The sequence below is a fragment of the Leiobunum rupestre genome, chromosome 3 (genome assembly GCF_980474605.1).
Source record: "Leiobunum rupestre chromosome 3, qqLeiRupe1.1.hap1, whole genome shotgun sequence".
Lineage (NCBI taxonomy): Eukaryota > Metazoa > Arthropoda > Arachnida > Opiliones > Sclerosomatidae > Leiobunum > Leiobunum rupestre.
Window position 1 is genome coordinate 52,371,754 of NC_143386.1, and position 14,997 is coordinate 52,386,750.

Consider the following 14,997-nt stretch of genomic DNA (forward strand, 5'->3'; position numbering starts at 1 on the left):
TGATTCAACCCTATAAGTACTAAATAAGCCTTCAAATTCATTGCTGCGAAAAACAGGCCAAATTAGTGGTAACCCAGCCAAACTCTATTTTCGCACGATTTGAGAAACAGGCAAAAAATAGTGTTGGCCGCGCGGTGAAGACTATTTGGGCCCGTTTTTCGGACTAAAATAGCTAAGCATTTGAAAGTAAGCTAATTTAGCCCGAAAAACGGGCCTAAATAGACACCCCGATTTTTTTAAACTAACTGACCAAATTGTGGTAACCGTAGCTACTTTTATAATATAATTTCGGTGCTTTTTTCAATTAATATTGTTTAATTACACAATATCATACTTAGTAAGTTAATTAATTATTCCAAGTTAACAGTATATTTATTTTCTATTTCGGCTCAGAATGAATAGCAGAAAAGCAAAAATTAATTGAATTTCATGGAATTTTAAGTCTAGCTCTAATGTTTTAAAGACTATAAAGTCAAAATTTTGGATATTTCGACTAATATCTTACCAGATAACTGCTTTCCGTGAAGGTTGAATGAAGCTATAGTATTTTGATTGCGTCGTTCTTATTCAACAGATATCCGTTTGGATGAACGTTGATAGATGTACACAGTAAAAGCTACGCGTCTACATTTCATTTTACACGTACTTACCGCACAGCTGGTGGTAGAAAACTCGTTTTCGCAACCTTAGAGCAAATAAAGTAATTTTCAACTTCCGTTCATGACCTAGTTTCATTTGCTTATGTTTAAATAATTATTTAGAAGCGTTAGATTATTGTTAGACAAATAAAAATATATGCACGATTTACAAGAACTTCAATTACAATAATTTTCTGCCTAATAGTATGACATATTTCAATGGAATGGTAACTTCAGTTTCCGATTCTTTCCTTTTTTCAACACGAAGCACTCGTACCAAATAGATTTTAAGTGGTTCCAAGTGACTCTTCGCTACTGCTTCTCCCTCTTCTCGGACTACTTGTTGGTACCTGGCAGGGTTGCAAAAAATCATACATTTTTCGAAAAAATAAAAAAATACGATTTTTACCGCATTTTTTTACGAAATTGTCCTTCATATTTGTAACCAGAATAGACATTTTAATAATACATGTTAAATGATTCGCCGACCTCAAGGAGTATTAATATAGGAGTATCTCAGTAGAAGCTTGCAAAAATATGGCTTTGAATAAACTCGTACTGCCAAATCCAACTAAAACTATGTCGCTTACTTCATTTAGCCATTGAACTTACGACGTTAGTTAAATGGGAAATAAATCCGCATTGTTTTCGATTTGATAATTATCATGATTTTTCAATTGTATAAATATCAATGATAATTATCAAGTTACCCTGGTACCTGGACCACGTCGTCAGGTACACCAAATAGTCCACTATGTGAATTTCTAATTGTATATCTTCGAGCCTGACCGTGCCTTTCAAAGGCAACACCACATATTCGTAGTTAATACACTCTTTTTCGGTTGTTCGATTCTTCTTGGGTACTTGCTAGAATCATTCAATAGGGAATCTTATAGTGTAAACAATCTTCCGTTTAATTAAATGATTTAAATAGGTGCCAAATGATCTTTCATTGTATGAATTAGCGTTAATTGAAATAATTTATGACCCATATTCGTCTCGTCTGTCCCATCTTAAAAACCTATTCGTGGTATTTAAACTTGTTGAGGTTAACGGTAATAGGTAGTGTAGGGAGCTGTTGCCTCGCGTGGCATGAAAGGCTTTCCAGCACCCTCCAGTAGCGCCACCAAGATTTTTTCGCCAGTAGGCACGTCAGAATTTGGAAACCCCATCTAACTTAATTTTTTCCTTGCAAGCACATATCATTATGGGATACTAAGTACTTCTGGTTTTAAGTGTTATGATATATATGGAAATAAAATATTGCGTCACATAAATACACCCTACCCTCATTTTTACCTCCTTACAAAATATTTTGTCTTCTTCTCATACCAAGAAGAATTGCAACCTCGGTTTTTACCACCAATTAAAGTTTTAGGAAAAGAAGTGATTTTAGGCTGAACAGGCAGACAATCCTTACTCAAACTAATATCAATCACTAAGATATCTGAGATCTAGCAAGCTTTAACGATTTCCTTAGCAGGACTAACGTTTCCCTTATGACTAAAGTTTTCCACTATATCAACTTCACTCAGTGCATAATAGTTTTCTGCAATATCTTGATTATAAGGTTCCCCTAGATCACTGATATCCCCTGTGTCTGATGATTGCAAGAAACGTTTCATTGCATCTCTCTGAATGCTATCTTCTAAGACTTCTCTTTTACGTTTTTGCCGTATTTGAGCCCCCGAAATAGGTTTTGCCGCTCATTCCTCAATTATTAAGTCAAATTAGCTTATAATTTATCGATTTGATTTGTTTTGTCGATAAAAAATTAAAAATGTTAAAACCACTGACCAGATAAACCAAGATTAGATCTCAATGAAGATTTTCGTGAATTGAGACTATTAGCCTTTAAAAAAGGCTTGTTTTTTGGTAATTTTCACTAAATACTAACTGAATAAAGTTACCGAAATTAACCTCTTTTTTTTCAAACCAAACCACCAGAATTATTGCTGCCGGTTCCTGAATTAGAGACGCAAGAGAGCTCAGAAAATAAGTTAAACATTGGGGATTCGCAATCTGAAAAAAAAAAATAATTACAATTTTTTTTTCTCTATCCCTCAAACTCCAGAGTTTTTGGGTTAAAACTGGACCCACGAAATATCAAAATCATGAATGTGATTTTGATAACTTAAAGCAAATTTATAAAGATCAAAATAGGTATCTGTTAAAGTCTCTTTCAAACGTGAATTACATCCGGTTTCGATGATTGGAAGCATGCTGGTAGTCAGATATGCGAACATGGAAACTGTCAAGAGCATCAAAAATGTATGCTAATATATTGCGATCGACAGAGAGAATCAAGCCGAATCAACTCGCCACTAATTCAACAAAATGAAACTGTAAAATCTTACTGGTGAAAATTGTAGCTGCTATAATATTTATAAGGGTTTGGCATTTCAAGCAGCCAATCAACCTTTCGGTTCTGTGCGTAACGGAAATCATTTAGATATTCTAGAATTAGGCTACTAGGCGACTGGAAAGGGAAAACCGTCTTACCTTTCATCTAATATTTGTGAAGAATGTATTGTCATTATGGGAAACAAAGTTTTATCCTAAATTTTATGGGAATTAAAAAAAAAGCAAAGTACTATTCAATAAGTGTATATTCTATCCCAGACTTGTCTCATTTAACCAACTGGCTTTCACAGTTCGGTATATAAAGACATTTCCCCCTTGATTAAGGGGGCAATGATAAAGGAGCAAATTCTAACCGAGCGTTTTCTGCTAAATATTCCTATTTATGGGCATGGATCTGAATACTTATCGCAAGTCGTTATAATTTTTCTGAAATAAAATACATTTCGCTGGTAGATTGTCGTGGACAGTCGTATGATAATGCATCGAACATGTCAAGACAATATTCAGGGTGGCAGGAAAGAATCAAGGAAATAAATTAATCCGCAGATGTAATTCCGTGTGCTGGACATTCATTAAATTTAGTCGGTGTGAAAGTTGTAGAGAGTAATGCCCAAGTCCTGTATTACTTTGAACTAGTAGAAAGATTGTACTCTTTTTTTTCAGCGTCTATACATCGTGCGCATGTGCTTACTTCTACCGTAGGTCAAAATCATTGCACTGTAAAGTGATTGTCTGACACCCCGTGGTCAGCACATACCTATGTAGTCAATGCACTCAGTAATAGTTGTAAAATAACGAAAACTGCTCTTATTATCTTATCCGATGGTAGCAGTCAAACCAAAGACACTATTCACGAAGTTGCAAGACTCAGCAACAAAATGAACAAGATTTAAACGATTTTCTTGACGATTCTTTGGTATGATATTCTGAGTCATATTGATAAAGCCAATACATAGCTACAAAAAGAACATGTAGATTTATCAGTCTCCGTTAATCTTCTTCAGTCACTTTTCTTGTATATTCAAGATTTGCGTGATCAGTTTGAAGCGTATGAATTTAAAGCTGAAGAGCAATTTTCATATACCGATTATAGTGATAGTTATAAACGGGGTAAACAAAGAAGTCTTTGTATCACTAGTTTTGATGGTAACGCTCCAGACAGTGTACTACCAATTATCTATTTTCTATTGTCTGAATTACAAAAAAGAACTGAATCCTATACAAATATAATTGAGAGATTTAGTTTACTTCTAAAACGTAAAGATATGGAACTTATCAAAATCGCTGAGAGTTGTGAAAAACATATTTCGTTTCATCATGATGATAAAGTAAAAGAAGAAATTATTTCCGATTGCCAACAATTCAAACACTTTATAATTAATTGTAAACAATCTATATCTCCAATGTACGCCAAACTTAAGCGGGATAAATGGGAATCAACATTTCCAAACATCGAAATTACGATGATAATTATCTTGACGATGATGGTAACTAATTGCAAAAGCAAAAGGTCATTCTCGAAATTAAAAATCACAAAGAATGAACTTAGAAGTCGCATGCTTCAAGAGAGATTATGTAGTCTATCGTTGATGAGCATAGAATCAGAAATCTTAAATTAAATAAACTTTATAGATATAATAAGTGCATTTTCAGAAATAAAATGTAGGAAGAAGAATTTTTAAGAAAAATAGTGCGTAGCTTTACATAAATTAGATCATTTTAAACCACAAAGAAACAATTTTATGTTAAAAATGTTGTATTTTCTAGATTAAAAGTTTTCGGTTTGTTTATTGTGAAGTTGAATTTAGACAGCAGACATACATGATATATGCAGGGTAGTTAGCATAAAAGCTGACCGTTGGGGTCCCCGAATTGAATAATTTAGCCCAGTGCCCCAAAAGGTCTTAAGAAAGCAAGAAAGCCCTAACGACACACTACCTTAATAAACTAAGAAACCATAAAAATTTCAGAAGAATCGGTTAAATTTGAATAGGCTTACGACTATGACCAACATTTTGTAATTTGAGCTGGTAAGGAAGCTTCACTTTAGCAACCTTTAGGGATGATAAATTGATAACGGTAAATAGCAAGAACTCCGTTGAGCTCTAGAATTATAATAACTGATTGCCGAAATCGGTCTCGATCGAACCAGTGAAATGCGGAACTCGCCGTCACCAACTGCACCGAGTTGTCCGCGAAAGGAAGGTCTTCAGCCAGTGACACTTTGAATTCTACATTCGCATAGCTTCCCGAATTTGACTCTCACTCTTGTCCACACCGGTCACTTGGTCGAAAAACGGGGAGCCCACGTGCTGATTTCTTCAGAGGACCGCTGTGTTTTCCTTTCAGATACTTCAATATACGGTCAGTTATTATTATCGGGGTAGATGGTCTGTATTTAGTGTAGGCCACGGCGTGATCGAAGCCGAGATACATATCAGACATTTTATTCCCAATGAAGTGGAATTCCAATGCTAGTGAACTGAGCCCAACTTCATTATTGAAGTCGTTTGCAGCCCGATTATATTACGAAAACAGTGATTACTTTTTCATTGTGATTTTGGGTAGGTAATTGTTGTATAAGCTTTTTTGGCCCAGATAAATTTTTTACCCAAATAAAGGCTTTTGAAAATTTTAGTAAGACGTTACGGTATGAACAAAATTACTATAGCTAGAGATAATTAAGCACAACTCACGTGGAGGTGATTTCAATCCATTCATTAAACTATTCAAAAAGGTCTACGACATGAAGAAACTGCTTAATGTACTACTGAATTCTAATTATTATTAAAAACACATGTTTCATCTCTAACGTTAATGTCATGGTTAAGATAATCGGCATCAATTTTCGGGTTATTATATGATTGGCTTAATTTAAATTTTATATTCCTACAGGGTGATCCAAATCTCCATTATTACTTTAAATACTTAAGTTTACTTTTTTACGCTGGCTGGATCGATATGACAAACCAACACAAATAGATCACTTAAAAAACACCCATAGCACCTTAGAAAAGTTTGGGTTCGTGTGATAGGTAAAAAAAGGTCTTTGTGTGGTGAAAGGTAGGCTGACAAACGAAAACAAATCGATCCAGGCAGCGTAAAAAAATTAACTTCAGTATTAAAGTATTGATGGACGAACATTTATCCCCACTTTCAAACTGCAACAATGGAGTACACTTTGGAAGAGCTGGCGGACATTCACTTCGTGTATGGACTAGTAGATGAAAATGCTGTTACTGCTCAACGATTCTGCCAGGAAAGGTACCCGAACCGCAACATCCCCAACTCACGGAATGTTACGAATGTCCATCGTCGACTACGTGAGACAGGCGCATTACGGGCACGTTATTTTTTTACTTTAACCTCTTTGAGACTGCTTCGTTCACCCACGGGATTCTTGTAATGTACAGTTTGAAGAATAAGTGACCCGTCAACAAGCACGCAATGTGAGTCAATCAATTGTCCGTTAGGGGGGCTTGCACGAGAATCTTCAGTACTCTTATCATAGACAGAAAGAACAAGCCCTAAATGCGGGGGATTGGCGAATGTGAGTGGACTTGAAACGATGGGCGTTCTGAACACGATTTCTTTTTTTCCGAGAAGCATCCTTTTCACTGACGAAGTCACTTTTGGAAGGGAAGGTCGATTCAACACATACAACCAGCATGAGTGGACGCTTGTAAATCCTCATGCCACGTTAACACGGGCCACCAAAATAATAACGGACAAAACCCAGTATCGCCATCGGTCGTAGAATTTTTACACTTTTAATTGGATTTTCGTCTGCTAGTTTTTTTTCGCATGTTTCCAGTCTCGTGCTTTTAGTAGAAATAGACCTTGATAACAAAATAGGTGCAATATGCAAATTTATAAGACAGCAAGGCAAATTCTGCAACCTACAAATTTAGGGATAGTGATAAATTCATTATTACAAGAACATAATTATAGTGCATTGTCCAAGCCCGTTAGCTTTCTTTGTGTTAAATAGTTGTGACAGTTTTTGGGTGTTTGAGTCGAACGCTTACGCCCAATGTAAATAATCCAAAAGTTAATGATATAAGCCATTCGTTTTTTAAGACGTACAGTGAGATCATAATCAAAAGAGTCATCAAAGATTTAGAAAACATTTTGACAAAAATCTTAGCCCAGCATTATAGAAATGCTTAAGTAAACTGTGGATTAAACATATAAGGCTATATAGCTCTTCTACATTCATTTTAGCTCAAGGTTAAAACGCGTAAGGAAATTTAAAGTTCTTGGTTAAACCAAGAACCATGAACTGTAAAATGGAATTTTCATTGGTGAAATTCGAATTCCTATTTGTTTTAAGTAAGAATCCATACGATTTCTTTTGAACAAATTGATATTTAATCGACCTAACGTTATTGGTTTCTGCGCAATAATTCCCAGACTTCGGCGAGGGTTGAAATATAGATTTTGTAACACCCGAACACACACTCCAGCTACGACCAAAATTTTATGCCATATTTATTAAATCCTGGGAAGATTCAATTTGAAGGCTTTTGGAAAATAGACTGTGTGTTTTCTCAATGTTCAATTCTAAGATAAACACTTCTAAACTATAAACAAATTCAGCTAGGCACTAAATACTTCTGAACTTCAATTCTAACTGATAAAATCTTTCTTTACGTTTAGGTAATGACAATAGGTCCGGGTCAGATACAAGAGTCAACAAGAATAGGTTTTTTTTTCTAATTGGTGTAGTTTGATTTCTTTCTGTAACTCATCAAGTGAAAACACTTCCATTACTGGTTCATTCGCTCTTTATTAGTCAACTAATAACTGTATGGGTAATGGTCCGAATGCAAACTGCTAGTGCCGTTTATTTCCACCCAAACTAAATTAGTAAATTAGTTATCAAACAATATGAACCCATTATAAAAAGCCAGGTAGCAAGTAGACTTACTATCAAAGGTGTTCCCGCTATTGATTGGAAATCTACTAACTCTTTGTGTAATGTTTACGAACGCAAACTGTTAGTGATGGTGGATTGTATTGCAGTGTCTTTTCTTTCCTCCTAAATTAAAAGTAATAAATTAGTTATCAACCAATTTGAACAAATGAAAAAGCAAGGTAGCAGGTAGTCTTACTTTCAAGATCTACTCTATTTTCCGTTGACTCTTTATATGGTATTGGCAACACTAGTTCCTCTGAGATTTTTTATTCATTGCTGGTATTAATGATAGTAAATAGTGTTGAAGGTGTCAGTGTTGCTTCAATAATAATAATAATTTTCATTTTAGAATAGTTTTTACTCCCAGTCTTGTTAACATTTATCAAAAGTAATGAGCCTCGAACTACTTAATTGGACAGTCGCTTAGGAAAAGGGTTTTCCTAGGTGGGTCCCTTACCATCCGCGAGATGTAAATTGCAAACATGGTGATGTTGTTTTAAAGTTTCATCAGTATTGCTTTGACGGTTAATCGACTCGATCCATTTTGGTTATGTTTAATTTTTTCCCATTCTTACCAGGTTTAGGTATGGGATAAAAAAAATTATCCTTATGGCATCGAGAATCGCTACGACAATTATCAGAACAACAGTATCTCCCCGTTACTAAAATTACCGAACTAGTAAAAACATCATTGTCGTAGAGAGAGAGTCCGTAGTGGGGGAATACACTTTTCTATTCCAGGGTACAGAGGTTAGACTTCTCAAACTTTGCGGATTGAATACTAGGGCCTAATTCATACGTTTTTACCAAATAACCGGTGCGATTCAAGAATTTGCCCCCAGGAGCGAGGGGCTAACCACTTCCTAAAAATCTGTACACCGTTTACTGGAGTACAAAAATGAGTACAGCCTTTGGTAGTACTAAATCTGTAATCAGTTACGTAATAATTTTAGTACAGTCAAAGATACAGGCTTGTACACCGATTACGCCAAGTGATCAGCCCCTCGCCCAGGAGCCAACACACTCGGTACAAAACAATAATACAAATGAATGATTTGGAGTTCAAATTTATTGCAAAATATTTGAAAATTTGACAAAAGTTTTCATTTCCGGCCCATGAGTAGTAAGTATTCGTAAGTGATGCCAACCTTCAGTTCCTCGATGTCATCTTCAGTGGCTCGAAGCTCTCTGAGGAGATTGCTTCTCAAGATTGCTAAGAGCCGTTTCGCTTCTGCTTCTCCCTTTTCTCTTACCAATTTATAATAAACTGAAAATGTCGTTTGCAATTCCATATAGTCAGCAAAGGGCATCTCAACGTTAACTTGGATTCCATCATTCCTAAAGAAATCTTTCATGGGTAAAGTAACGCCTTTTAAGGAAGCAAGAAGCGATCGAGAATCCATATGTTGTTCTACTTCGACTTCTTTGAAACGACGCACAATTTCCCTCAGATTCTCAGTTTGTTCTTTCGTATTACCTAGATTTAAAGCTTTTTAAATCGTTATTTATTCCAGAGACTGCCATTTAATAACCTCAAAGATCTCAGACTACATAGGGAAATCTTAACATTATATAACTGCATTCTAAATTAAGTTTATTCTGCTGTTTTACATTAAGAAAACTAATGATGCTACTACAAATGGGAAAAATGTATATAATATATTCTTCTTTCTCAGTGGTACAGTTGAAGAGGGAGTAATTGCTGAAATAGGTTTTAACCTAAATTTTAAATATTTTAAACACACGAAGCACCATCCCCTTACCACGTTACGTCATTTGTAAATTGTCTCATGTGATTTTAGTACTTTTTAATTAAAATTTTTGCTGCCTTGGTCTCTTTTATTTTTTTTTTAATCTAGAAACTGAAGGACTTATACTTCAAATAGAGACTGAATCAATTTGATTTAAACCAAGTAATTAAAAAAAATGGATTCAAATTTGATGAAAATAAACAAAAGTGAGTTCTCTTGCAAATGCGATTCAAACCGAACTAAATTAAAATGAAGTATTAATTAAATTAATTCAAATAAATGTAATGAACATAACCACCGCATGCAAATTATTAATCGATTCGTAAAGATAAAATGTCCATTAAAGTATAAAAATCAATAAATAAAAAACAATTACAATCAATAATAATTTGATCCGAAAGCCTCGCACTTTTGTTGATATCCGGAATAGTTTTTCTAATCAGGTAAGGATATCATAGGAAAATTAAAATCTGAGACTGCATAATTACCTCGAAGAAGAGTTTGTTTGCGGTAAATTGCCAAAACTCCATTCTGCTCGAGAATCCTTTTGGCTGACTGGATGAACTTCTTCTGATCAAACCAATGAAAGGCGGAACTGGCCGTCACTAACTGCACCGAGTTATCGGCGAATGGAAGCGACTCGGCTACTGAGACAGCGAACTGGACATTGGCCGGGTTCTCAGGGGTCAGTTTCGCCTGCTGAATCTGAGTATCACTGACGTCCAATCCGGTCACCTTATTGAAATAAGGAGCTAGAATCAGCGTACTCTGCCCGGATCCACATCCCACGTCCAAGGCTTGCGTGAAAGGTCCGTTGTGTTTTTCCTTGAGGTACGCCCATATTTGATCAATAATGATTGGCGGGGCTGCTGGGCGATACTTGGCGTACGCCACCACGTGATCGGGATGCACAAACAAATTGGACATTGCAGACTCCGCAGTAGTGCCTCCGAATTCAATAAATCTCAACCTTCAAAATGAAATTATCATTTAGAGACGTACCCCTGTTGTAATGTACTTGTAGATACTTCGTTATCAATACAAAAGATAAAAATTTACTGATACTTAATTCTTTAATATTGTTAGTACTGCTGCATTCGCAGGGCTCTCTTTTTCGCTTTAGAAAAGAATCAACTTTTTAGTTTAAATATGAAAAAGGAAAACAGATCTGCGGAAGTAAGTAAATAGTGGCTTGAAATCTGTATACTTTTCTTAAACTAAGGTCGATTTGATTAAAATTGGTTTTGGTTATACCGGGTGCAAACTAGAAAACGATACAGAGCTAATAATTCGAAATGTGTTATAGGTACGATTAATAGATTTGAAGGGTGTGTAAAACGGGTAGGAGGTCATTACCCAATGAAAATTTCAATGACCTTGAACCTTGTCTTAAAGATCAAAACTTAATTGGTTCCAATTAGAAAAGTGTTCCCCATCACAATTTATGTGGAAATAGCTTAAGCTCGGCGTAATGTGACCAATAGAAACCTGATAAATCTTATACCAAACACCAGAAAGCCGTAAAGTTAATAATGATCAAGAGACGACACTTAAAGGCTGATAAATCGAAAATAACAAGTATGAAGGTCGATAGATGAGAATGAAAATTTTAATGAAAATTTATTTGCTCTTTGTTTTTGGTACAAATCCCTTTTTAATCAGGGAGGAATCCAATTACTGGATCCGCGAGCAGGAATAAATAAAAACCAAAACTACACTTTATCTAATAGCGAAATAAACATATAGTATAAGAAAGAGATAATTATCAATGAACTACAAAATATTTACAATATTTACAGGTTGTACATTGAAATGAAAAATTAAAATTGAATTTCTAGTTTACCATTCAGAAGTGAGTAGCCGCTCTACCAACAATAAAGTTCTTTGATAAGGAAGAGATAAGATCGCGCTTATTTAAATGGCTCCCCATCGACCGAGAATTATTTGGGTGACGTTCAAGTCTTGCTATTCCGCACACTCAGACCCTAGCTATAGATATACACAGAAGCGTCGCGGTAAAAGCTACGCGCCTACGTTTCATCTTACACGTACTAACCGCACAGCTGGTGGTAGAAAACTCGCAACCCTAGAGGAAGAATAGTGAATTTCAACTCCCTTTCATGACCGAATTTCATTTGCTTAAGTTTAAATTATTATTTAGAAGCGTCAGAATGTTGTGTGATAAATAAAAAATATTCGCACGATTTACAAGAGCTTTAATTACAATCATTTTCTGCCTAATAGTATGACACATCGCAATGGAGTGGTAACTTCAGTTTCCGATTCTTTACTTTGTTCAACACTAAGCTCTCGTAGCAACTCGATTTTAAGCTGCTCCAAGTGATTCTTCACTACTGCTTCTCCCTTTCCCTCTTCTCGGACTACTTGTTGGTACCTGGACCACGTCGTCAGGTACTCCAAATAGTCCACTAGCGACATGTGAATTTCGAATTGTATATCTTCGAGACTGACCGTGTCTTTCAAAGGCAACACCACATCTTCGTAGTTAATACACTCTTTATGGTCAACTATGTGATTCATTGAAACAACCTCCATAAAATGTTGTACAATTTTGATCAAGTTGTTCGATTCTTCTTGGGTACTTCCTAGAATCATTTCAGTAAATCATTCAACAGGAAATCTTAGAGTGTAAGCAACCTTCCGTTTAATGAAATGATTTAAATAGGTGCTAAATGATCTTTAATTGTATGAATTGGTGTTAATTGAATTAATTTGATGAACCATATTCGTCTCGTCGGCCACATCTTAAAAACTTATTCTTGGTATTTTTCCGACTCATAACTTTAACATCGACTTTCTCAAACTGAAGATGGAAATTTAAAATTTGGATTTCGTTACGACCTTCGTAGACCCAGATATCATCAAAATTTTACAAGAATCGTTTATCTTTGAATATGCCTACGACTGTCAGCAATATTTTGATATTTGAGCTGGTAAAAAAGAAGCTTCGCTTTAACTACCTTTAGGGATGAGAAATTGATAACGGTAAATAGCAAGAACTCCGTTGGGCTCTAGAATTCTATTAACTGATTGCAGAAATCGGTCTCGATCGAACCAGTGAAAGGCGGAACTCGCCGTCACCAACTGCACCGAGTTGTCCGCGAAAGGAAGGTCTTCAGCCAGTGACACTTTGAATTCTACATTGTGCAGATTTCCAGCACTCGCTTTCATAGCTTCCCGAATCTGACTCTCACTCGCGTCCACACCGATCACTTGGTCGAAAAACGGGGCAAAAGCCAGGGAGCTCTGACCAGATCCGCATCCAACGTCCACAGCTTTCTTCAGAGGACCGCTGTGTTTTCCTTTCAGATACTCCAATATACGGTCAGCTACTATTCTCGGGGTAGATGGTCTGTATTTGGCGTAGGCCGCGGCGTGATCGGAGCCGAGATAAATATCAGACATTTTATTCCCAATGAAGTGCAATTTCAATTCCAGTGAACTGACCAATATCAATGTCTCTAGTCAAAAGAAATATTATCTTCGTCAGTGGACTACTTAAATTGAAGACTCTTATCCATAAATTACCGCTCAAACTTTAAACCAGTACATATCCAAAGCGAATGAGCTATATACAACTACGAGACAGTTTCGTATGAACAAAAAATCGTTTCTGAGAAACGTGCAACTTCGTGATTTTATTAGGAAAGCAGTTATTACTTTTTCATGGTGATTTTGGGTGTATTATTTTTGTACAAGATTTTTTCGCCAAGATAACTGTGATACCCAAATATAGGCTTTTGAAAACTTTATTAACACGATACGGAATGAACAAAATTACTCTAGCTGGAGAAAATTAAGCAAAATCACATACTTATAAGGAATGGAAACACTCAAATTTATTAATTTTTTAATACGTCTACCAATTTGTCAGTGACCAGGAAAACGGTACTTACAAAAATGCACGTAGAAGTTTTTAAGTGTCATACTTATTGGTATTACGTTACTTATGCTAGGAACTATATTGGTTTAAGTAAAGGTGCAGATAATATATTTAAATTTAAAGTTCAAATAACTTAATGGAACCTTCGCAAATGTATGTTTGATCACATTCCCCCAATAAGTTTTATTGTATTTTTATTGCATCTACACATAGGGATCGAACTTTTAATTTTCCGTCGGTGATTCGAAGATATTTCATCGAAATAGAATTAATAGGGCAATACTTTTGGAGTGCTGAAAGTTTAAAAATACTTTTGAAGAATTTAACTGCTTGACGTAATAATAGGGTGCAAATTTTTAGGTGTTAAAAACCATAATTGACCGATTGATCAAGAAAATAAAAAAATTATCTTAATTTTTACTTAAAACTCAAGATAATCTTACCAAAGAAGTAAACAACTCCCACCTTGAACAACTCCTACTTTTTCAATCTTGAAGTTGTCAAATGTCAAAGCAATATTTTATATTAAAGTAGGATACGCGATGTCAGAGACGTTTAGTTACATGGACTGAACTAAAAAGTACAACGCTATACGTTTCAAGGAAACGAACTTTTATTTATTCAATAGCCAATTTGCGTACCTAAACGTCTAGTGAGTTTTTTACATTTAACTAACGGTTCACCGTTTATGTAATTCTTAAAACCTTTAATACAATAATATTCTAAATTATTATTAATATTTATGCAGGGATGCCAAAATGGCAAATTAAAAAGTAGTCGGTTTAATTTTTATAAAATACTAGGTTCTCGGTGTAATCCAGCGACTTTCAATGGTGTAGAACAAATTTCGTAGGTTCAGAACGAGCAATCGGCCGTGACCTTGCGCCCAAAACCCAATGCCATAAATTACTTTACAGCAAAATAACGTTTTTGGTTAACTTTCAAAAACACTTTAAATTAATATTTTTATGCAACTCTTTCTTTATCATTACCTCTCCGTCCGAGGGGACAAAGTCCCCTAGGAGGGGTTATACCAGAGGTGGGTAGAATATAGGAGTGTTCAAAATCATAAAAATCACGATCATTCATTAAAAGAAAAAAATTTAGATTTCAGTTCGCTTACTCAGAGAAATATATTACAAAAATAATATATCCCGTTCACTTAGAGCGATACACTTGATAATTCGAAATTCGCTGTTAAACTTAAGAGGTAAATATTTTTTCGAGTAAAAATCATTACCACTACGGCGAGCGACCTCTCTCAAAGCGCGATGAGGCGCCACGTTCACCAGCATCCGCTTACGGCGCGAGCGAAGAGCGACTTCGTTCACCAGTAGCCGCTTACGGCGCGAGCGAAGAGCAACTTCTTTCACCAGCAGCCGCTTACGGCGCGAGCGAAGAGCGACTTCTTTCACCAGCAGC

General features: G+C 35.6%; 2 protein-coding genes across 2 annotated transcripts; both read right to left on the minus strand.

The window, feature by feature from the left end:
• Positions 1 to 8,971: 8,971 nt before the first annotated feature.
• LOC149952564 (uncharacterized) lies at positions 8,972 to 10,641 on the minus strand. The gene is made up of 2 exons (XM_090170206.1): positions 10,160 to 10,641; positions 8,972 to 9,397 (listed from the first exon to the last, which is right to left on the minus strand). Exons 1-2 carry the CDS (start codon positions 10,596 to 10,598, stop codon positions 9,024 to 9,026), a joined length of 813 nt encoding a protein of 270 aa, XP_090026332.1. The 5' UTR covers positions 10,599 to 10,641; the 3' UTR covers positions 8,972 to 9,023.
• An 895-nt stretch (positions 10,642 to 11,536) lies between these two features.
• Positions 11,537 to 14,051, minus strand: LOC149952565 (putative methyltransferase DDB_G0268948). The gene is made up of 3 exons (XM_090170205.1): positions 14,019 to 14,051; positions 12,653 to 13,153; positions 11,537 to 12,277 (listed from the first exon to the last, which is right to left on the minus strand). Exons 2-3 carry the CDS (start codon positions 13,095 to 13,097, stop codon positions 11,898 to 11,900), a joined length of 825 nt encoding a protein of 274 aa, XP_090026331.1. The 5' UTR covers positions 13,098 to 13,153; positions 14,019 to 14,051; the 3' UTR covers positions 11,537 to 11,897.
• Positions 14,052 to 14,997: the final 946 nt, after the last annotated feature.